The following is a 22,732-nucleotide window of genomic DNA, read 5'->3' as shown; positions in this document are numbered from 1 at the left end:
AGCGGTCCGGACGCCTACAAAGCCTCTACGTTTGCGAGAGAAAGTGCGTCTGGACTATCCTGTTAACCGGTACAAACCCGCACTGGATGACACAACATGTCCGGACAGCATGATCCGGACGTATGCAGGCGGGGCAAGGGTCTGTGTTGAAGATGACCTTATATTTTGTGGAACGTAAGGGATACTATTGCTTTTTTCCTTTGAAACTAGGGATACCATTGCTTACTACACCTGTCATACATTGCGCCACATCACGCGGTACGTGTAATACAAACAAGAGTAGGAATTCTCTGGTGAACCCCCAACCAACTGACCGGGGCCAGCCAAAGCCAGTCTATGGCGGCCACCTAATGACACGGACGCTACACAAAACACGCAAAGCCGGTGCGGTCACTAAACAAAAGCGCACTCGGTGGCTGCACAAGTGTGCGTCCCAGTTGACAAGTGACCTGTGACGAAGCTGATGAGAAGCCAAAAAAAAGAAAAGAAATGGCAAGTGAGGTAGCTCGCCACATGTCCTCACATGCCCGGTTGGTCGGGAAAGCAAGGTGGGATTTGGCCTCGCAGCCAGAGCCAGGTGGTCATCAGGCAGCGTCCCTGACGGCGATGCCCAAACGAAATGGCCGCAGTAAAAAACACTCCTACTCACAGCTCAAAAAAGAAATATCGTACCCTCACGCGAATGTACTATATCTCGGCAAAAAATAGCACATGGCTCGGGCACTGAGCAAAGCAAAGAGGGGGGGAAAAGGAAGAGAAAGCTCCCCGTCGAAATCCATCCGCATACTTGGCACCCACCTCAGGCACAAAACAAGGGGATAAATCCAAGGGGGGAGACGAGGCGGGGAGAGGGAAAAAAAACCCTACTTAACCGACAGTCTCGCCGGCGGGAGGTAGAAGCGCGGCGCGGCTAGTCGTCCAGGCGGCCTCCACGCGCGCCCGCGGGTGGTTGCGGCGGCGGCGGCGGCGGGGAGCTGGGGGTCGTGGGGGCGGAGTCAGATGCGCTCGGAATGGGGAAGCCCGTCGATGTCGAGCTCGGCGGCGCGGGAGGCCTCGCGATCGCCGGCGGAGGAGGAGGAGGGGGAGGGTGGGGGTGCGGCTTCGCCGGCGCGGTCGGCCGCTCCGTCTCGTTCCGGTGCGTCTTCGTGCTCGCGCTCGCTGTCGGGGTCCTCGTCCCGGCGCTGTTCCTCCTCCTGCCCTCCCGCCCCAAGGGTTACCTCTCCAGCGACCCCGACGTTCTCGCCGGTGAGCTCTCCGCCTCCACCGCTTAACTTCTTCTTCCTCGTGGTTAGCGATTAGTCGGTTTAGTTGGTCTACTGCGCGTGCGCGTGGGTGCAGTGACGACTCAGTCAATTAGGCCTTAGACAGCGGATCGACGAGATGGGACGACTGCGAGTTCATCACCTCGGGCTGCTGTTCGATGCTTCGATGCATCCGCCCTGGATCTAGGATTTGCACGATTTTACTACTCAACTTCGGTCGGCTGGTGCTCTGGGACAATTGGCTGTCTCTGGTTGGTGAACGATTGGTTCTCTACTTCTCTTCTTGTAATGAATTTCAGATTCTGGATTCAGTTGAAACCTTACTTAGATAGTTTGAATTACAAGTTCATATAGGTTTTGCTGTTATGACCTGGTGTTTGAAGGCAATTGTTATGATTGATGCAACATAAAAGTTATTCCTGGAAATGTCTTGTTAGAGCCTTAGAGGTCACTTGGACATGGTACTCGGGTTCCCGTATTTTTCTTTTTGTATACAGCCTGTGCCTGTATGATTTGCTCTCTCATGGGTTTCCCAACACACAGGGTGTAGCCTTCAAAAAAACACACACACACAGGGTGTAGAATTCTTGGCTTGTTTCTGTCAAAGTTAGATGTGTAATTTGTTTCCAGAGTACTCCATCTGTAAAGAAATACAAGATCATTTAGATCACTACTTTTGTCATGATAACAAGGGTCATGGATTTATGAATTTCCTACTGCATAAGCTGGTGGTAGTGTACTGGTGATTCCAGACGTGGTTGCTGTGTTTACTTTACCCTGCCTGTATAAGATGCTCATTTAAATGGAGGCTTGCCATACATGTCATTGGCTTCATTTATCACTGGCATTGCATGGTTGTGTTGGCTAGGCTACGGATTAATTACAATTTACAAGCGTCCTCGTATTTTGCTATTAAGTGTTTATGTGAAGTGTTCTCGGGTGTGTGTTATGTTGTTGACATACCTACCATACTTATGCACGCCTATGAATTAGATAAGAAATTGTTCAGTGAATGATTGAAGGTATATTTCTCTGTAGTTAAGTGTAAAATATGGTTATTGTTCTTTGCCCAGACCATGAAGTTTAAATAGTTGTATATTTGGGACCTGTATGAAGTGGCTTGAGCAACCTCACATTCTCAAACTCGTCATATTTTTCATCAAGATTTAATTGGGTTCTCACGTGTAATTAAACTCACACTACCTATGCTAGCATTTTCTTAGCCCTGGATTCTAAGGGCTTAAGTAGAATATAAACTCCTTACTTAAGGTGTCTCAAATGTTTGCAGGACAATAAAATCTTACCATGTAATTAAGGTACTCTTATCTAATAGCTCACCATGCAATCTTAATCTAATAACTTATATACGGTAGTGCCATAGTGCTCTACTGCCCTCTTTAATCTCTGTATCACTTGGTTCTTCTATATGCATTTTGTCTTTCCTGTTGAGATAAATTTTCTGTGCTAGTATATACTAAGTTTGACGCCTGTACATTCTTATCAGTAATGGTGGCTGTGCTAACTAGGGATAGCTTGTTTCGTGCCCTGGGCTGCATGCCTGGAGGAAAGTGCTGCCCCGCCTGGGCTTCTGGATTTTGATTTTTTGGCCTGGCCAGTCAGCCTGGACAGGTAGCTGTTTGGATCCTGCCCTAGGCCTGGGAAGCCATCAAAGGATTAAATAAATATATGTACTGACATACTGGCCTGTAATCCATCTGCAAAGTGCTGTATTAACGCCAGGCTGCTGCTTTCCATGATCCAGGCTACCAGAATAGGATGCCTGAGTCTAACCAACTGCCTGGACGATCCAGGTCATGCACTGGTCTAGTTTTTCAGGAATCTAACCAAACAAAGACCAGGCTGCTCCCAGGGAAGCTCCAGGCCAGGCGTTTGGCAGCAAGGACCCGAACCAAACACGCTCCCAGTCCCTCGCATTTGTGGCACATTTATGTCAAGTGCATTTGACCTGTAGCTTTTTATACCCCTAGTCACTCCCTGTCCGCGGAAGTGCTAGAGTGATTCTTTATTGACTGGTTGTTATCTCTCAAACCATTACTAGCAATCCTATTTTACCACTAGGTTAGTTATTTACTTGTACTGAACTGTGCTAAACTAAACAAAAGCTAAACCACATTGTCCCTTCATCTTGGCTAACTTGGCGAACATTTTCCTAGAGCTTGTCTATTTCTATTTGCCCATATGTTTGTTTGTAAAAATGTCATTTGCATTTTCTACTTCACAGAACTATATAGTGATGCGTAATGGTGGATTTGAGTATCGACTAAAGGACTCTTTTCTCTGTTTCAGCTGAAATCCAGGTTGGTTTCACGTTGGAAAAGCCAGTATCGTTCCTCGCTGCTCACATGGACAGAATAGGGAGTGACATATTTGAAGAGATTGGTGTACCTAATAGCAAGGTGACAGAATTTTCTTATTTCTCTTCTATTCTTCTGCCTTTACCATTGGTTAATCCAAATATGTTTTAAAACAGGTTTCCATTGTTTCGATGCACTCTTTAGCTTCTAAATACTCCACGCGTGTGGTTTTTGGTGTTCTTCCTTATCCAAAAGATGCTTCAATAAGTTTGCCGGCCCTTAGTGTACTGAGGTCATCCTTAATAGGGATGATGCTGAAGCAGCTGAACCTATCCTTGACACCATCAATTTTTGGTTATCCATCTTCCATCGAGTTGTTGGGATTCCCTGGAGGAATTACTGTTGTTCCTGCGCAATCTGGTTCTATATGGGCAAGCACAGACCCACTATTCAACTTTGTGCTGAACAACTCCATTGGTCAGATCTTGGGTAATCTTACAGAGCTAAAAAATCAATTGGAATTTGGATTGAACTTGAGGTCCTATGAGGTATCACCGATTTAATCACTTTCGACGAGGTATTATTACCGATTTTCTGGCTTCATTTTTTGAATTTAAGCTCACTGTCTATCATATATATGCAGAGAATATACTTGCAGTTCAGGAATGAAATTGGTTCTTCAGTTGAAGCCCCAGCAACTATTGAGGCATCGGTGTTAGATGGGACTAGTATTCTGTTGCCATATAGATTGAAACAACTAGCTGAGCTAATCAAAGAACCTGACGCGAGGAACCTTGGGCTTAATCACTCTGTATTTGGTAAGGTAAAAGGAGTTCAGCTGTCATCGTATCTGCAACACTCAATCTCATATTTATCTCCTAGTCCAGCTCCTTCACCATCTCCATATCCATCCCCCTCTCCATCACCTTCTACAAGTGTACCACCATCTTTGTCGCCATCTGGGAGTGTCCCGTACCTTGCACCCCCAACCTCTAGTCCCTCCCCTCGGGCTTCTCCCCCTTTACCAAACCACCCCCCTTGTTTTCCATGTTCTGACTGTAACCCCTTTCCTCCAGCTGGTAGGCCAATGTTAAAACCACCCTGCTTTGGTAGTGGCCCTAAGCTGCCTCCATTTGTGCATTCACCACAGCCATCTGCTGTTCCATCCCCCCCAGTTCATAAACCATACCTTCCTCCAGCATTTCCACCAATCCCTGGCCGTGTAGATCCTCCCCATCCCTTACCATCCCCCAATCATGTACCAAACGCAGTCCCTGGACCAACTTATCAAATGATGCCGATACCTTCACCCCCAGTGCCTCATTTTCGACATTCCATTCCTCCACGGAAGAAACGAAGTGGCACAACAACCAAGTCTCCTCCAATTGCTCCATCTCCGTATTGTAAGTATCTGATCTCTTATCTCTGTAGCATGTACTTAGGGTTGTATTTCTAATTTAATGTTTATTATTTGGATAGTTAGTTTGAAGTGCTTTAGTTCTAGCCAAGTAGCCATTGACTTTTGAATTGAGACACTCAATGAATCTACTGCATTGTTTTGTATCTAATAGATAAAGTATTAGGGTTATTTTCCTTTAAATGAAAATAAATGATCATATTGAAGATAGAAGATATGTACTGTATTATTTTGAATTAACCTAATATTTTGTCTTGTGGTGCATTGGGTGCTTCTTTCGTACAACACTACCCTATGGATTGATATGCAATCAGGTCTGGTGGACATTTGATTTATGTATGTATCCCGTTAGCGAAATTGCATTGATTGAATCCGAATTTCAAAACCCACAAGTCTGCTTCAGTTACATATGTGCTGCTTCAATTTGCTTTTCAGTTCTCTGCCCCTGGGTAATTTATGAGCAAAATAAATCTCATTCGAGTGTAAACTTGCAGCTCTCCTCCATTCCTGAAGTGATGGTCAGATTGCTTCCAATGTATCTGCTCCATTGTTCACAAATCTATCCTGAATATGAGGTCGATGTGGTTGCAATTTTGCTGCTTGGAACTTCCTGAACTGGGAAGATGCTGCAAAGGCGGGTTCTGTGTTTCAGTAAATTTTAACTGTATGGTGAATTCCGGACCATCTGAGGCGGATATAACTGTAGATATAGGTCTATATTATGCTAATTTACAGGGCTTTATGTCACGAAGGTGGCTGCCTTACGCCTTTACCAAATTGTAAGGTCTCACCGAAGGGTTGGGGACTTGTGGTAGAGAAGAATGTGTACTCTTAAGGTCTCGCCGAAGGGCTGGGGGCTTATGGTAGAGAAGAATGTACTCATGCTCTTACCTGTGACATATTCAGCATACTACAACGCTCATCTTTGATGTGGCATTTCATGCCGTGGGCCTTTTCGTGCTGAGTGGTAATTTAGCATTTGTACTGTGGCGCGCTTGCTTATGTTGTTGAAATATCAAAGTTAGGTCACAGAGGTTACAGCTTTTGGCTTGCCTTTCATGTGCTCCACCTCCACCTTGGTGGGAATAAAATGAGCCTATATTTTGGAGTGCGGCGTTTCAGCACCAGGGCTCAGATGAGCCTGGGCAAAATCAGAAAAGCAAGAAAATCTGATTTTTTTTCCAAGCAAATACTTGTGTGCGTGATGTTTGTGCAAAATCTGGTAGAATTTGGACATTCGAGAAGTACGTGACAAAAAAGACAAAATTTGGCTCTGTAAGGTTATTGTTCACGCACGGTTCTGGCCGAATTTCTCTTTTTTGCCACGAGCTCTACAGATGTCCAGATGGGATGAAATTTTGCACGCACATCATGCACTCAAACATCTTCCAGTAAAAAAATTTATTTTTTTTCTATTTTTAATCACTGCACTGTTCACCGGGCTCATCTGAGCCCGGGCACCGGAGTGGATTACCGTATATTTTGGCCAAGCTGTCAACATTATTAACTCAAAATCGAAATGGTGCCAAATTTGGTATGTTGAACTAGGTTGGTGCCACATTTGATCAGATTTACTGGAAAATAAAGGCGGAACTTCGCCAGAATTTGGCATCCAATCAAGTATCCCTTTGTAAAGAAATATAAGAATGTTCAGATCACTACTTTAGTGATCTATATGCTCTTATATTTCTTTATGGAGGGAGTATCCCCTAAAATACTTGTAAATGTTCACGTTAGTACTGTGAGCTCATGTTCAGTTAAACCAAGCTGAAGCCGGGAGCGCAAATCCCAAATCAAGGAAGGAAAAACGAGAAAAAGAACTTCAGGGAGAAAGGGGTAGCAAGTCCTGAATTTTGCTGGTGCGCAACTTACTTCTTTTTGAACACAGGTGCCCAATATATTTATTGGCATGCCACAACAGTCATCAGATCTTATCCATGCACCGAAATAAAACAAAGTGGTGACAAGAATGATCAATACCCATAGTTAGCAGGATCAATCATGAATTCAGTTACACAAATGATTATCAATGAGGTGCTACCAATGCTTGATAAATAAACAATGTAAAATACAATTGTCAGTACCGCCTGACCATACCCTGTCACAATCGTAACAGCTGCAGGTGATCCAAACACAGCAACTAGCTCCAAGTGAGCACAGAGGCACTGGTCTTCTCTGAGCTAGAGCTAGCTCAGCAGCCGCCACACATGGGCATGGTGGGTGATTTCTTCTGCAGAACTAGGTATCAGCCATGGTTTTCGGCTGCTCCCTTTGCTTGGTATGTTGTCCCAATCTTCCTTCTTACTTTCTTTTATCTTTCCTGTCCCACGTGTCTCAGCTATTATACACAGTAAAAATAGGAGCACGGCTATCATACACGCAGTTACCGTGATCTTTTACTGCCTATTAGCTGGTGAATGGGTGCCCTGTCTTTGAACACCATTCTTCCATCCTTTGCTACATACTGGTTTTGCCAAGCTGGACCAAGAAACCATGCCGCAGCCACTCCCCCGAGCAAGCCTCCTAGCTGTTATTAATCAAGTGAACTCATGAGATAAACATTTCATTACAGCGCGGAATGAATTATGCAGAAGTTTGGGAGACTTACATGACCCCAGTTGTCAATGCCCCTTGAAAGGAGACCCATACCCTGTATCAAACCGAATATATGAGATTTCTAGATGGGACAAAGCAAATAGCAAAAACAAAGAAACATGAGGTAAGTGGAAATATATAAATCACTACCATGTTTAAGATGACTACACGTGCTATCTGCTCTAAACTTTCCCTTCCATGCCCCAAAAGCTTTCTGTGCCTCCATGTATAAACAGCATATGCACCAACCTGATGATACACATAAGGTGATAAAATGATGTAGGAACGTATATCATGAATTTCTTAACTAAATAAGAATAGGCCTACGGTTCTTGTTGTTAGTACAAAATACTGGTGGCAATTAGAAATGATATTATTCAAATGCTCAAGTATGACAGATAAAACGATGTACATTAAAATTTAAAGGCCAGCTCAATCAAGATGTTCAAACAAAAGATACACCAATGTAGTACATAGAACTGGGTCCAAATGATATAATATTTTTCAAATGCTCAGGTACGAGTGTACGACAAACAAAACGATGTACATTAGGCCTTGTACAATGCAAGCCACTTAGGGAGGTGTTTAGTAAAATAAACCGATTTTTTCTTAAGCACCAGCTGCTTATCTCTATAGCAGGGGTGCCTAATTAAGCGTTTGTCCTCTGTAAATAAGCACCGGTGCTTAGACAAAAATCGGTTTATTTTTCGAAGTACCCCTCTAAGCACCTTGCATTGTACAAGGCCTTAAAGGCCAGCTCAATCAAGATGTGCAAACAAAAGATACACCAAACGTAGTACATAGAACTGGGTCAAGATGATATGATATTTCTCAAATGCTCAGCACGACAGACAAAACGATGTACATGCAAGCTCAATCAAGATGTGCAAACAAAAGATACACAAATGTAGTACATAGAACTGGGTCAAAATGACATTTTTCAAATGCTCAACTACGGCAGGCAAAACGATGTACTCCCTCCGGTCCTTTTTAGTCTGCATATAAGTTTTGTTTGAAGTCAAAGCATCTTTACTTTGACCAAACTTGTAGAAAAAGGTATCAATATTTACAATGCCAAATCAATATTGTTAGATTCATTATGAAATGTAGTTCATGGAGTATATATTTGGTATTGTGGATGTTGATATTTCTTAATATATATTTGGTCAAACTTTGCAAAGTTTGACTTGACCCGAACCTAATACGCGAAGTAAAAAGGACCGGAGGGAGTACATTAAAGGCCAACTCAATCAAGACGTGCAAACAAAAGATATACACTAATGTAGTACATAGAACTGGGTCAAATTGAAGTTTCCAACTTTGAGGTCGTAGAATAGAAAGAAATAATGATGAAACAATCTGAACAAATTACAACAGATGATCTATGTTCTGATCTACCAGTGACATTTCGTAATTTCATATTGCTAGTAAATTATGCCATGCTGTAGGGTTAAGCAACCATGATAAAGCATCATACATAATAAAATACTCATGGCCCCTGATGTATTTATGTAACTGTATTTTGGAAATGAACTAGACATACCAGTCCAAAAATGGCCCCTGATGCGCCAACAGAAGGTGATTGACAATAGCGATAACTCATTAGTGAACCTGTTACAGTTCGAAGAATGAAGAATCATTTATGAACCAAGAAGCAGACAGCAATCACACCGCCACATGAATTTACCGAAAACAGGTAACAAGGAGAAACAAACACCTGCCAGTGCGGAAGTGAAATAAACAGCAAGAAATCTTTTAGGACCAGTAACGAGCTCCACAGTAGGGCCAATCGAATTCAACGAAAAACAATTGAACTGCATTGCCACAATGATAGGAAGGAAAGTTAGCAATGGTCATTTTGTAGAGTATAGTTCTAATTCTCGATAGAAACAGGATCACATACAGCAAGATGAGTAAGATTTCCATGAAGAATTGTTGATGTAGCCAAACGCCAAAATTCCCCTCTATCAATTAGGCTGTTGACCTTCCATCGTAAATCATGGTTGCAGTCCCATAAGTCAAAAAATAAACAGAGTATAGGTGAAATGGAAATTTCAACACGTACCAACCTTTGCTCCCCACATAATAAGCTTTCCTTGCGATGCTATCTGAGCGATATAAGCCCTTTGGTTAAAGTAGTAAAACTGTGTTAATCCACAAATGCTGAAAGGAGGCTAATACTACTATCGAATAGAAGGGAATCATGCGAATTAAATTGAGCAATCACTCACAGGATATTAACAGCAAGAAGAACATTAGTCCACAGCCTCTTCTTCGAATTGATCCCACGAGGCCGTCTGGGCTGCAAATTTCCGCTACCGACGTATCTCCCACCTGATCTATTCCCACCGAAGAAAGCAGAACTGCAAACAAACGATGCGGAGCACACATTTCCCAGCGCCCCAAGAACGTGGTGTGTGTCAAGTGGCTGTAATCCTCCAAACCAAATGTCGCCTATTCTCGGTAAGACATCAAGAGACCGCACCTCCTACGCATTGCACAATTCAGTTCAGATCAAGTTATGCAGCGAGCTCACAAATTCTTAAACCAATTTCTAACATGAAAAGTTAAAGAGTTCAAAGGCAGCATAGGTGATCATGATAACAACCAACATCTGTATAACTAGAGACTGAAGGATATCACAGTATATTACAAGTGATAAGTCTTAACTAATAAAGCTACCTAAAATAGGCTTAGATGTCGCCAGTGAAAATCCGACAGTTTGCGTCATCACAATAGAAGAGTGAATTGAAGGCTAAGCGAGAGCGCCAGTACCGGCGAGCTGAGGAGGCCGGCGAGGCGACGGCGGAGGGAGCGGCCGAGGTGGACGCCGGCGATGGCCGTGACGACGTTGGGCTTCCAGTCTCCGCCGTCGCCTCCACCGCCTCCGCCGCCGCGGCCAGAGGAGGAGCCGGGAGGGGGCGGGGGAGGCCACGGGAAGGAGGGGAGCAGCAGCCACGGCGCCATGGGATTGGGGCACCACAAGCCTGCGTCGTGGACCCCGTTGATGCCTCTCGATTGGAGACCTTTCCTCTCGCTTTGCTTTTTTTTTTTGAGTAACTCCTCTCGCTTTGCTTGGAGAAGCGGCATCGGACCGTGCTACGGTTGGCCATATGGGCTTCTTTTGCCTAGCGACAACATCATGGGCCTTTCCGATGTCATAAGTACCTCTGCGGCCCGCAAGTTCTTCAAAAGTCAATATGACAATTACTCGCTGTAAAAATTAACTGTAAAAATCTGATGTCTGATCGAACGCATGGTAATTACTTGCTGTAGCGATTTTTTTTAACAATTTCCTTAAACTACATGACAATTATCTTTTTTTTTGCGGGGTACTACATGACAATTATCACTTTAGAACATGGTAAATCTTACACAGCAACATGACAAACTTATCTGTTTTTGTATGACAAATCTGTATGTTCGGTAGCACGTCAAATTTTTAACATTTACCAAACATAGCCATCCATATTGGAGTTTGAGCACAATATTTATATAGGTTTGGTTGTGTCGCTGTTAGATTTTTCAAGGAGAATAGTTTCAAAATGTTATCGTAATTGTTTATTTACATATTTATACAACAATTAACGGCCAAAATTGCACATTGGAGAACGTGCAGTATCTAAAATATCATGTGTTGTAGAACAAACATATTCTTTTGTATGCGCCTGCAAACTACTCCCTCCGTTCTTAAATATTTGTCTTTCTAGAGATTTTAACAAGTGACTACATACGAAACAAAATGAGTGAATCTACACTCTAAAATATGTCTATATACATCTGTATGTGGTAGTCCATTTAAAATCTTTAAAAAGACAAGTATTTAGGAATGGAGGGAGTATTTATGTTTTTTTTCTACCAAAGCATGACAACCTTTGTGAAAACTATTCCCTCCGTACCAAAATGTAAGACTATTTTTACACCGTGATAGTGCAAAAAAGTAGGCTTTTTTTTTGGGGGGGGGGGGGGGGGGGGGAGTAGCTAATTGGCCACCACCCCCTCAAAAAAGAAGTTAATTGGCCACCACTACACGTACACAAACAATTGATGTCATCCATCAAAACCAGTTTACTCAGTGGGATCGCAGCCATCCAGCATCCAGGTAAGTATTCGTAGTTGGACCCCAAAAAATGGTAAAGGACACACGTTCGTTTTGCAGGCAACAGCCCTGCGTTCGATGTTCGATCGGTCACCGGTCAGCCATAAATTCGTAAAGCGAGCCAGACATGGACAAATCCAAGCCAAAAGGGATCAAAGACGAGAAAGCGAAAGACAGAACCAACAGATCGGGGATCATGCCCGTGTCGTCGCTCCAGGCTCCCAAGATGATCTGGAAAGCGCGGGCAGGCGCGAGGGAATCGCACGAGCTCGCCTTGTCAATTCATTCATGTCACCCCAGCCCAGCCCAGCCCAGCCCACGGGCCGGCATTGCTCGTGGAAAGTAAACCGTCACGTTACAGTGGGGCCAGATCCCTGCATTTTCTAACCTGCACTACTAAAGAATGTCTCTACCACATTGGCACGTTGGCTGGATCGTTCAAAAGTGCAGTGCACCCGCAGCGTTCGAATCGAATCGAATCGAATCTGAAACCCGCGCGAGGCAAAACCGGTCTCGTGAGCCGCTGTCCTTGGCGGCGGCGCGGTCACCGGCCTACTCGCCGCGCCCGACACAGAGCCTACGGCAAGCCCACGGCACGGCGGCGGAGGATCACTTTTCTTTCTTTTTTACCCCAGCAAGAAAGACCGTGCCACCGCTGCGACGATTCATCCCTCCCTTTTCCCCGAAAACTTCACCCGCGGCGGCTACCGTGGTCGAATTCTCCGCTCCCTTTTGGCTTTTGGGCAAATTTCCTTTTCTTTACCCCGATGACACGAGAGCGCTTTGGCTTTGGGTTTGATCAGAATCAGATGATGATTTCGTCTGGAGAAACGCTGCTCACCTACTGGCAATAATTCGTTCGCTGGGACACGTCCCGGCCGAGCTTATCTACAACGGGAACGCACTGCCCCGGTTGAACTGGTCCCGCTGGATGGCGCTGTGCGCATACGTCTATCTATCCCGTCAAATCCGCCAGGCTGCTCGTAGATTGGATTGGATTGGGGAGGTTTCGTCTGCGCTGCAGGGCGTGGCTTGACCTGTTCGTCCATTGCTGAATTATCTTGTTCGGAAGAAGAAGAGAAATGATTGAGCAAGCAGCGACCTCATCATGTTACTTGGGCGACGCAGAGCACGTATGGCCACGATGAGCCACACGCGCCGGAAAGCTGTGTGTGCCGAGGTTTTGATAGCCCAACGTACTGCACGTACGTACGTACTTGTCGCCTGGCTGTGACAAAGACGGCGCTCCCGGCCATCGAGCGGCCAGCGGCGTGGCTGCATGCATGCATGCTGCATCTTGCATGGTCCATGCCGTGCCGTGCCCCCTCCACGACGCCAAAATTTCTTAAACGACAAGGCAAGCACGAACGAGATTGGAACGGCGCGCGCATCTTCACATTGCACTTGATTGGGTGCTCCTCTTCAGACCCGGACCAATAAGACCAAGATAACAACGGAGTTAATCACTGTGGCAGAGCGCTCTCTCTTTACTACGGCGTTAGTATTTCTCTGGGCAATGTCAGATGAAGTTCTTATTGTGTTCGTGGTTTTGCTCCCGGGATGGGCCATGGAAGCAGGCCGGAGTTACTGCTGCATGCGTCGCGATCATGGCGAGCCGAAAGACCAAAAGTATCGGGTACGATGCGGAGAAAGAAACGTGGATGCTGCAGTGCCACTAGGCTTCTATCTATCTATCTATCTATCCTCTGCGCGCGACTGCGCGGGCAGCTACGGTGGAAATTGCACGCAGCGACGTGTGCTTTCAGATTCTTTTCTTCTTTCGCGAATTGACTGCTGAATATTCTGAGATGCTGCTGCTACTGCAGAGATGCTGGCAGATCGTCCAGAGCTCGAGCAGAACGGCACACACGACGTAGAGTTGAGACGGAGGGAACAAAAGTAGACAGGTAGATTCAATGTAATTTTGAACTGCATTCGTCATTTCGTCATTCCGGCCTGCATCCATGGCCCATCCTCGGAGCAAACCACCACGTACACAATAAGAACTTCATCTGCATTGCCCAGAAAATACTAACACCGCAGTCAGAGAGAGAGAGAGCGCTCTGCCACAGTGATTAATTCCGTTGTTATCTTGGTCTTATTGGCTCGGGCCTGAAGAGGAGCACCCAATCAAGTGCAATGTGAAGATGCGCGCGCCGTTCCAATCTCGTTCGTGCTTGCCTTGTCGTTTAAAGCTGGTCATAGTGGGGAGTAACTTAGACTAGTGTCATATGCATGATACTAGTTTAAGTTACTACCTTTATAGTGCAAAGTATCTTAGTAGTAGTGCCATAGTTTGTTTCGTTTATTGACTTATAGACTCATTTTACCTCGGGAAGCGCTATGTTACAGTAACATATTAGACTATCCACAGTGAGAGTAACATAGATGCATATCTCTCTCCCTCTCACTCGGATATCCTTGGCAATGCCAGAGCATCAGCATGTGCGGGACGGGCGGGCGCCACCGGTAGCTGGTGGATGCATATGGTCCATGGAGCAAAGAAGGAAAAAGGCCATGTGATTTTGCGCGAGCGTGTAAAAAGACCACGCTGCCTTTTTCCTCCCCCTCTCTCTCCCTCTCGGTGGGCGACCGGGTGAGTGAGCTAGTGGAGGCCGAGAGATTCAGTCAGTCAGGTGTATGATCTGGACCATCGAAGGGTGCACTTGATCGGCCCGTGGCCGGCTTCGATCCAGGGCTGCGAGCAAGTGGCCGGGCGCTCGATTAGACGGGCGGAAGCTTGGCGAGGACGGAGAAAGCCGTGCATGCCGTTTCTGGATCGGGCCGCTGGAGTGGAGTGGCACGTACAGTAGAGTGTGCCGGTGATGAATTAGGGTCGGAATTCTCGCTAGGTGTAGCTGCTTTCCCTTTGTCTCACGCCCTGATTGCGAATCCATGCATGGCGAAAGCCTCTCGGAGGAGCAATAATTGCCCGCCACTACGTGCATGTGATCGACCTCTCGGCGAGGAAATTCGCAGCTACTTACTACGTGCAGCCTGTCTGTCTTGAGCACGCACGCTCCAAAGCGGGCGCCCCCGTCTAGTTCTGGTAGGAGCGGTGCTCGGAGTAGCATAGCGTCACCCACGCCAGCTCTGTCAACCAAAGAAGGAATAGTAGACTAGTGTAGAGTACTGCTATAGTAGTGGTAGTCACCTACTACCGTACTACAGTACATACGTAGCACATCTAGAGACGCGCCGAAGTCTACTGTGGGTAGGAGCAGGCGTAGGCGCGTCGCCTACAGCAGTGAGCATGCACGCCGGCACGCCCCCAAAGCCAAAGCAGACTAGTCGCCCGCCCGCCCGTCCGCCCATGGATCCGCAGCGAGCGACGTGCCGCCCGTCCGCCCCGCCCCCACCACCCACCCACCACCAGCCCCTCCGCCGCACCCAACCAACCAGCCAGCCAGCCAATTACCGTGACTGGCTGGCTGACCGGCACCGTCACGCCACACGACGCCGTCCATGGCATGAATGAACCGCAAAAAAAAAGTCGTACTGGGCGCCCGCCCCGGTCCGGGAACGGAACGTGACCCAGTCTTTCGCGCCGTGCCCCCGCTGGCGTCGTCGTGTAGGTGTAGGGGTGGGGGTGCTGCCGCCGCCGTGTAGGTGTAGGGGGCGCCCGCCAGCCAGCGTAACGTGGGAATCATCGGCGGAACGGGCGGGGCCGGCGGGGTCAAGTCAAGGCGTAGTACAGCGTCCGTACCGTAGACTGGCTAGGGTCGAGGAGGTTGAACTGGACCTGGGGCACGCGCCTTCGGAGGGAGGGCGTTTTGGCTTGGCCGCCAAGGCGACCGCGCGAGCGAGGGCAAGGGCGCCGTCGATGACCTCGAGGGCAAGGTTTTGGCTCACGACGTCAGCGCGAAGGTCATCCACCGACTACTTAAAACATCTCAATAGTCTACGGCTATTTGACTATGGCGATCAAAGCACCCACTGTCGATGCTTGAGACCGAGTTCACTGCATATACTAGACAAATTAGGAAAGAGCGCATCTGTGCATTTCCAGGAACCTTGGATCTTCACGGACGGTTTACGTGATATTTCCAGGAAGAAGGTCTCATGAGGTACTGGGTCTCTTGAAGTGCCCAGTCATGCAAGGTTGTCTGTTGCAATGTTGTCGCTTCTCTTGACATGGTGCAGCCCAATATCGTCGAATTTGCCCTCGAGTTCTCGCGACCTGTTGTACCACGAGATCAGGGGCCGCCTCGACAGCTGAAGTGTCGAATGCCCGTGGAGGCCACAATGTGGAGGCCATGGAGAAGGGCCTCGTACTTGGCAACGTTGTTGGAGTCCCAGAAGTGAAGCTGCAGAACATAGTTCATTTTATTACCTCTTGGGGACACAAGGACTACTCTGGCACCTAGTCCATGTAATGTCATCGATCCATCGAAATATATTGTTCAGTATTAGAGGTTGATCTTGTTGGGGACGTACTACGCCTCGGTCCATTCAGCCAGGAAGTAGGTGATCGCTTGTGACTTGACTTCCGAGTGTGGTTTGTAGGAGATATCAAATGGTAGAAGCTCGATTACCCAATTAGCCACGCGGCCTGTTTCGTCTTTATTTTTATGACGCCGGAGAGTGGTGCATGACTCGCCATTGTGATTGGGTTGGCCTGAAAGTAGTGTCGTAGCTTCCCTGGCGGCCATGAATACTTCGTATGTTATCTTTTCACAATGCAGGTACCGTGTTTTGCACGGCGTTAGTAGCTCACTGACGTAGTACACCGGGGGTTACACCCGCTGGGTCTTGCCGGTCTCCTCCCTTTCCACCGCGATCACCACACTTACCACTTGGGTGGTCACTGATATGTATAGCAACATTGGTTCAGATTGTGCCGGGAGGCGAGTAGTGTGTTTGATTGTAGTAGCCTTTTGAGATTTGCGAAGGCTTCTTTGGCCTCGTCACTCCAATAGAACCCGCCTCCTTTTTTCTGCAGCCTGTATAGCGGGAGTGCTTTCCCCTCAGCCTGGAGATAAATCGGTTGCCACACACCTGTCGAGCTTTTGCACGTGTCGAACTGTCTCTGCTGGCTTCAAGTTGATTATTTCTTGGATCTTCTCCGGGTTTGCTTCAATTCCCCGTTGGAACACTATGAATCCTAGAATTTGTCCTGCGGGGACCCCGAAGACACATTTTTGGAGTTGAGCTTCATGCTGAAGCCGCGAAGGTTGTTGAAGGTTTGTTGGAGGTCTGCGAGGAGGCTGGAGCCCTGACACGATTTGACCACGATGTCATCGATGTAGACCTTCGTGTTTATCCTAATTTGCTTGTTGAAACACTTCTGCATCGTTCGTTGGTATGTTGCCCCGACGTTCTTGAGCCCGAAGGGCATTGTGATGTAATAGAATGGCCCGTAAGGCATGATGAAGGAGGTCATCTCTTGATCTGACTTCTTCATTCGTACATGATGGTATCCGGAGTATGCATCAAGGAAACACAAACGTTCGCAGCCTGTGGTGGAGTCAATGATTTGATCAATTCTTGCGGTGGGAATGGGTCCTTGAGGCAGACTTTGTTGAGGTCGGTGTAGTCGACGCCCATACAGCACGACATGTTCTTTTTGCGCATCATGACTGGGTTAGCTAGCCACTTTGGATATGTGTCCTCTCTAATGAACCCGTCAGCCAAGAGCCCGACTATTTCTTCTTCGATAGTCATTCGCTTCTCTGTGGCGAAACGACGTAAGGCCTTTTTCCCTGTTCGTGCGTCCTTGCGGGCGTTCAGACATTGCTCGGCCTTTTAGGCTGGTACTCGGCATTTCGGCGGGTTTCCATGTGAAAATGTCCCATTTTGCTTGGAGGAAGGCAAGCAGTTCTGCTTACTGCTCGCTTGGGAGGTCTCCTCTGATTGTTACCGTTTTCTTCATGTCCTACGGGTGTACTTGGAATTTTTTCGTGCTTGAGCCGACTGGAAGACTGAACCTCGCCTTGGATTTTTCAGGAGCTCCAATTTTTATGGGTGTACATTCGCTTAATCTTTTCGAGCTCCGTGGAGGCCAAAGCGGCCTCGACGAGCTCCATGTTGGTGACCTCTGCTTCAGAAGCTCTTTCTGGGCTCCCGCAGGTGGTGATAGTGCCATTTGGGCCTGCCATCTGTAACTATAGGTATGCGTTTTTTACATATACTGGCTGATACGTCTCCAACGTATCTATAATTTTTTATTGTTCCATGCTATCATAGTATAAATCCTGGATGCTTTATATGCAATTATATGTCATTATATATCTTTTTGGGACTACTTATTAACTTAGTGCCAAGCGCGAGTTGCTGTTTTAGGTTTTCCAGGATATCAATACCAAATGAAGTCCAAATGCCATGAAACTTTTTCATGATTTTTTTGACACAAGAGATCCTAGAAGCTTCGGGAGAGGGCCAAAAGACAAAGGAGTGGCCCACAAGCCACCAGGGAGCGCCCATGGGGGTAGGCGCACCCTGGTGCCCCGTGGGCCCTGCCTCGCTCTGTTTGACCTAACTCCACCTCTATAAATTCTCTAAAATCAAGAAACCAATAGAGAGCCACCCGAAACACTTTTTCCGCCACCCCAAGCTTCCGTTCTCGTAGATCCCATCTGGAGGCCTTTTTTGGCACCCTACCGGAGGGGAAATCAATCACGGAGGGACTCTACATCAACCTTGCGGCCCTCGTGATGATGTGTGATTAGTTTACCATAGACCTACGGGTCCATAGCCAGTAGCTAGAGTGCTTCTTCTCTCTCTTTCATCTTCAATACAATGTTCTCATCGATGTTCTTGGAGATCTATTCGATGTAATCACCTTTTGGGGCGAGTTTATGATCAGATTATTGATACGTCTCCAACATATCTATAATTTTTGCTTGTTCCATGTTGTTATATTATCATTCTTGGATGTTTTACAATCATTTTATAGCAACTTTATATCATTTTTTGAGACTAACCTATTGACATAGTGCCGAGTTCCAGTTGCTTTTTTTTGCTTGTTTTTTACTTCGCAGAATATGAGTACCAAACGGAGTCCAAATGCATCGAAACTTTTTGGAGAATTTTTATGGACCAGAAGGAACAACTTGGGCCAAAGAAGTACCAGAGGGGTGCCCCGAGGGGGGCACAACCCACCCGGGTGCGCCTGGGGGCCCAGGCGTGCCCTGATGGGTTGTGCCCACCTCGGTGGCCTCCTGCACCGCCTCTTCGCTCTATAAAGACACCAATATTCCAAAAAACCCTAGGGGAGTCAACTAAAAATAACTCTAGCTGTCGCAAGTTCCAGAACCACCGAATCCAATCTAGACACCATCATGGAGAGGTTCATCATCCTCATTGGTGCCTCTGCGATGATGCATTAGTTCATCATAGACCTATGGGTCCGTAGGCAGTAGCTAGATGGCTTCCTCTCTCTCTCTCTTTTGATTTTCAATACAATGGTCTCTTGGAGATCTATTTGATGTAATTCTTTTTACGGTGTGTTTTGTTGGGATCCGGTGAACTTTAAGTTTATGATCATATCTATATCCATGAATATTATTTGAGCCTTCTTTTGATCTCTTATATGCATGGTTACTTATAGCCTCATATTTCTTCTTCGAATCTTTGGTTTAGTTAGGCCAACTAGATCGATTTTTCTTGCCATGGGAAGAGGTGCTCTGTGATGGGTTCGATCGTCCGGTGTGTTGGGGAACACAGTATTTCAAAAAAATTCCTACGATCACGCAAGATCTATCTAGGAGATGCATAGCAACGAGCGGGGAGAGTGTGTCTACGTACCCTTGTAGACCGAAAGCGGAAGCGTTGAGTAACGCGGTTGATGTAGTCGAACGTCTTCGCTATCCAACCGATCAAGTACCGAACGCATGGCACCTCCACGATCTGCACACGTTCAGCTCGGTGACGTCCCTCGAACTCTAGATCCAGCTGAGGCCGAGGGAGAGTTTCTTCAGCACGACGGCGTGTTGACGGTGATGATGAAGTTACCGATGCAGGGCTTCGCCTAAGCACTATGACAATATGACCGAGGTGGAAACCTGTGGAGGGGGGCACTGCATACGGCTAAGAGATCAACTTGTGTTTCTATGGGGTGCCCCCTCCCCCGTATATAAAGGAGGGTAGGAGGAGGAGGGCCGGCCACAAGGGGCGCGCCCAAAGGGGGGATTCCTACTCCTAGTAGGAGTAGGTTTCCCGCTTTCCTAGTCCAAGTTGGAGAAGAAGGAAGGAAAGGAGAGGGAGAAGGAAAGAGGGGGGCGCTGCCCCCTCCCTAGTCCAATTCGGACCAGCCCATGGGGGGTGCGCGGCCTCCCCTTGTGGCCCTTCTCTCCTTTCCACTAAGGCCCATGAAGGCCCAATACTTCCCCCAGCGAATTCCCGTAACTCTCCGGTACTCCGAAAAATACCTGAACCACTCAGAACCTTTCTGATGTCCGAACATAGCCTTCCAATATATTGATCTCTACGTCTCGACCATTTCGAGACTCCTCGCCATGTCCGTGATCACATCCGGGACTCCAAACAACCTTCGGTACATCAAATCACATAACTCACAATACATATCGTCATCGGGCGTTAAGCGTGCGGACCCTACGGGTTTGAGAACTATGTAGACATGACCGAGACTCATCTCCGGTCAATAACCAATAACGGAACCTGGATGCTCATATTGGTTCCTACATATTCTACGAAGATCTTTATCGGTCAAACTGCATTACAACATATGTTGTTCCCTTTGTCATCGGTATGTTACTTGCTCGAGATTCAATCGTCGGTACCATCATACCTAGTTCAATCTCGTTACCGGCAAGTCTCTTTAGTTGTTCCGTAGTGCATCATCCCGCAACTAACTCAATAGTCACATTGCTTGCAAGGCTTATAGTGATGTGCATTACCGAGAGGGCCCAGAGATACCTCTCCGACAATCGGAGTGACAAATCCTAATCTCGATCTATGCCAACTCAACAAACACCATCGGAGACACCTGTAGAGTATCTTTGTAATCACCCAGTTACGTTGTGATGTTTGATAGCACACTAAGTGTTCCTCCCGTATTTGGGAGTTGCATAATCTCATAGTCATAGGAACATGTATAAGTCATGAAGAAAGCAATAGCAATAAACTAAACGATCATAGTGCTAAGCTAACGGATGGGTCTAGTCCATCACCTTATTCTCTAATGATGTGATCCCATTCATCAAATGACAAGACATGTTCACGGCTAGGAAACTTAACCATCTTTGATTAATGAGCTAGTCAAGTAGAGGCATACTAGGGACACTCTGTTTGTCTATGTATTCACACATGTACTAAGTTTCCGGTTAATACAATTCTAGCATGAATAATAAACATTTATCATGATATAAGGAAATATAAATAACAACTTTATTATTGCCTCTAGGGCATATTTCCTTCAGTCACCCACTTGCACTAGAGTCAATAATCTAGTTCACATCGTCATGTGATTTCACACCAATAATTCACATCTTTATGTGATTAGTTCACATCTTCATGTTACTAATACCCAGAGGGTTTACTAGAGTCAATAATCTAGTTCACATCGCTATGTGATTAACACCCAAAGAGTGATCATGTTTTACTTGTGAAAGAAGTTTAGTCTATGGGTCTGCAACATTCAGATCCGTATGTATTTTGCAAATTTTTATGTCTACAATACTCTGCACGGAGCTACTCTAGCTAATTGCTCCCACTTTCAATATGTATCTAGATCGAGACTTAGAGTCATCTAGATCGGTGTAAGAAGCTTGCATCGACGTAACTCTTTATCACCTCCATAATCGAGAAATATCTCCTTAGTATTCTAAGGATAATTTTGACCGCTGTCAAGTGATCCACTCCTGGATCAATATCGTACCCCCTTGCCAAACTAATGGCAAGGTACACAATAGGTTCGGTACACAACATAGCATACTTTATAGAACCTATGGCTAAGGCATAGGGAATGATCTTCATTCTCTTTCTACTTTCTGCCGTGGTCGTGTTTTGAGTCTTACTCAACTTTACACCTTGCAATACATGTAAGAACTCCTTCTTTGACTGTTCCATTTTGAACTACTTCAAAAATCTTGTCAAGATATGTAATCATTGAAAAATCTTATCAAGCGTCTTGATCTATCTCTAGATTTTGATGCCTAATATGTAAGAAGCTTCACCGAGGCCTTTGTTTGAAAAACTCCTTTATGCTTTCCAGAAAAATTCTACATCACACTACAAAAAAAAGACACATCCGTGACATTTTGGGCCGAACAAAATTTTTTTCTGTCATACTTATGGCACTTCTATGACGATAATTGTGACAAAATCCGGTATCATCATAGATGTGGTGGGCTCCAACTTCTATGACAAAAAATCATGACAGAAAATGGGCTTTTCGTCCTGGGCGGGCAGGAGACGCAGCTGCATGACATCCTTTGGGCCGTCCATGACGGAAAAAACCGTGGTAGAAGCGAGGGCACTCCCCTTCCCTTCTTGAGCGCCTTTGCCTCCAGATCCGTGGAGGCCCCCCTTTTTTTCCTTCCACCCTCGGGGGGGGGGGGGGGAAGTTACTTTCCTCCTCCTTCTCCTCCTCCTCCTCGCCGTCCTCAGCAGCGGGGGAGGAATAGGTTTCATCGTCTTCGAACGTCACGTCCGAAGTGCCTTTATGGCGGAGGCCACTTCTGGTCCCATTGACCTTCTTCTTGGCCGTCTTCTCCGGCGCCTGGTAGGGCGCCGAAACCAGCATCTTCGTTAGAAGCGGGATAGCTGGGTTTTCGGGCAGCGGAGCCGGACACTGGATCCGCTCCGCCTTCTCTGTCGAGCCCTGGAAAGACAAATATGGAAGCTTAGACATCTTCCTTGAATACACAGGTGAAGGATACACCTTGCAATACGAAAAACTTACCGGACTGGCGGGATGGGCCAGGTTGTACCCACGGTCCTCGGTCGTCTTCGGCCACGTCTCATTGGCCTTGAAAAGCACCTTCCAGATGCCTTCGTGCGTGACGCCGAAGAACTGTTGCAGGGTCTGGTGCTTGGCCGGATCGAACTCCCACAGATTGCAGGTCTGGCTCTGGCAAGGAAG

The 22,732-nt window shown here is 46.6% G+C and overlaps 2 protein-coding genes across 4 annotated transcripts; one reads left to right on the top strand and one right to left on the bottom strand.

Annotated features, from left to right (window-relative positions):
• The first annotated feature begins 738 nt into the window (after positions 1 to 738).
• LOC125509534 (uncharacterized) lies at positions 739 to 5,950 on the top strand. Of its 3 annotated transcripts, none has more exons than XM_048674520.2 (6): positions 739 to 1,245; positions 3,570 to 3,679; positions 3,754 to 4,125; positions 4,221 to 4,980; positions 5,309 to 5,330; positions 5,489 to 5,950. In XM_048674520.2, the coding sequence occupies exons 1-5, from the start codon at positions 1,011 to 1,013 to the stop codon at positions 5,323 to 5,325; spliced, it is 1,494 nt and encodes a 497-aa protein (XP_048530477.1). In that variant the 5' UTR covers positions 739 to 1,010; the 3' UTR covers positions 5,326 to 5,330; positions 5,489 to 5,950. The 3 variants fall into 3 exon arrangements, with proteins under 3 accessions (XP_048530477.1, XP_048530478.1, XP_048530476.1); XM_048674521.2 differs by having other exon boundaries at positions 5,430 to 5,950; XM_048674519.2 differs by lacking the exon at positions 5,309 to 5,330 and having other exon boundaries at positions 742 to 1,245.
• A 1,005-nt stretch (positions 5,951 to 6,955) lies between these two features.
• Positions 6,956 to 10,643, bottom strand: LOC125509536 (RHOMBOID-like protein 10, chloroplastic). The gene is made up of 9 exons (XM_048674522.1): positions 10,365 to 10,643; positions 9,821 to 10,077; positions 9,659 to 9,713; positions 9,493 to 9,573; positions 9,307 to 9,403; positions 9,133 to 9,200; positions 7,740 to 7,838; positions 7,603 to 7,644; positions 6,956 to 7,521 (listed from the first exon to the last, which is right to left on the bottom strand). Exons 1-9 carry the CDS (start codon positions 10,554 to 10,556, stop codon positions 7,378 to 7,380), a joined length of 1,035 nt encoding a protein of 344 aa, XP_048530479.1. The 5' UTR covers positions 10,557 to 10,643; the 3' UTR covers positions 6,956 to 7,377.
• Positions 10,644 to 22,732: the final 12,089 nt, after the last annotated feature.

Source organism: Triticum urartu, chromosome 5A (genome assembly GCF_056163025.1).
Source record: "Triticum urartu cultivar PI428250 chromosome 5A, HENAU_Tu73, whole genome shotgun sequence".
NCBI classification, from domain to species: domain Eukaryota; kingdom Viridiplantae; phylum Streptophyta; class Magnoliopsida; order Poales; family Poaceae; genus Triticum; species Triticum urartu.
Note: the sequence above shows the minus strand (reverse complement) of the source record. Positions and strands in the feature narration are given on the sequence as shown.

What these genes read in the sequence shown, in the direction of transcription:
- LOC125509536 (XM_048674522.1), bottom strand. Translation starts at nt 10,556, where the DNA reads ATGGCGCCGTGGCTGCTGCTCCCCTCCTTCCCGTGGCCTCCCCCGCCC. An exon ending in CAGGGGCCATTTTTGGACTG is followed by an intron (nt 7,839 to 9,132) that starts GTATGTCTAGTT and finishes GTGTATCATCAG; the next exon opens with GTTGGTGCATATGCTGTTTA. An exon ending in GTGTAGTCATCTTAAACATG is followed by an intron (nt 7,645 to 7,739) that starts GTAGTGATTTAT and finishes GGTTTGATACAG; the next exon opens with GGTATGGGTCTCCTTTCAAG.
- LOC125509534 (XM_048674520.2), top strand. Translation starts at nt 1,011, where the DNA reads ATGGGGAAGCCCGTCGATGTCGAGCTCGGCGGCGCGGGAGGCCTCGCG. An exon ending in CGACCCCGACGTTCTCGCCG is followed by an intron (nt 1,246 to 3,569) that starts GTGAGCTCTCCG and finishes TCTCTGTTTCAG; the next exon opens with CTGAAATCCAGGTTGGTTTC. An exon ending in TTGGTGTACCTAATAGCAAG is followed by an intron (nt 3,680 to 3,753) that starts GTGACAGAATTT and finishes GTTTTAAAACAG; the next exon opens with GTTTCCATTGTTTCGATGCA.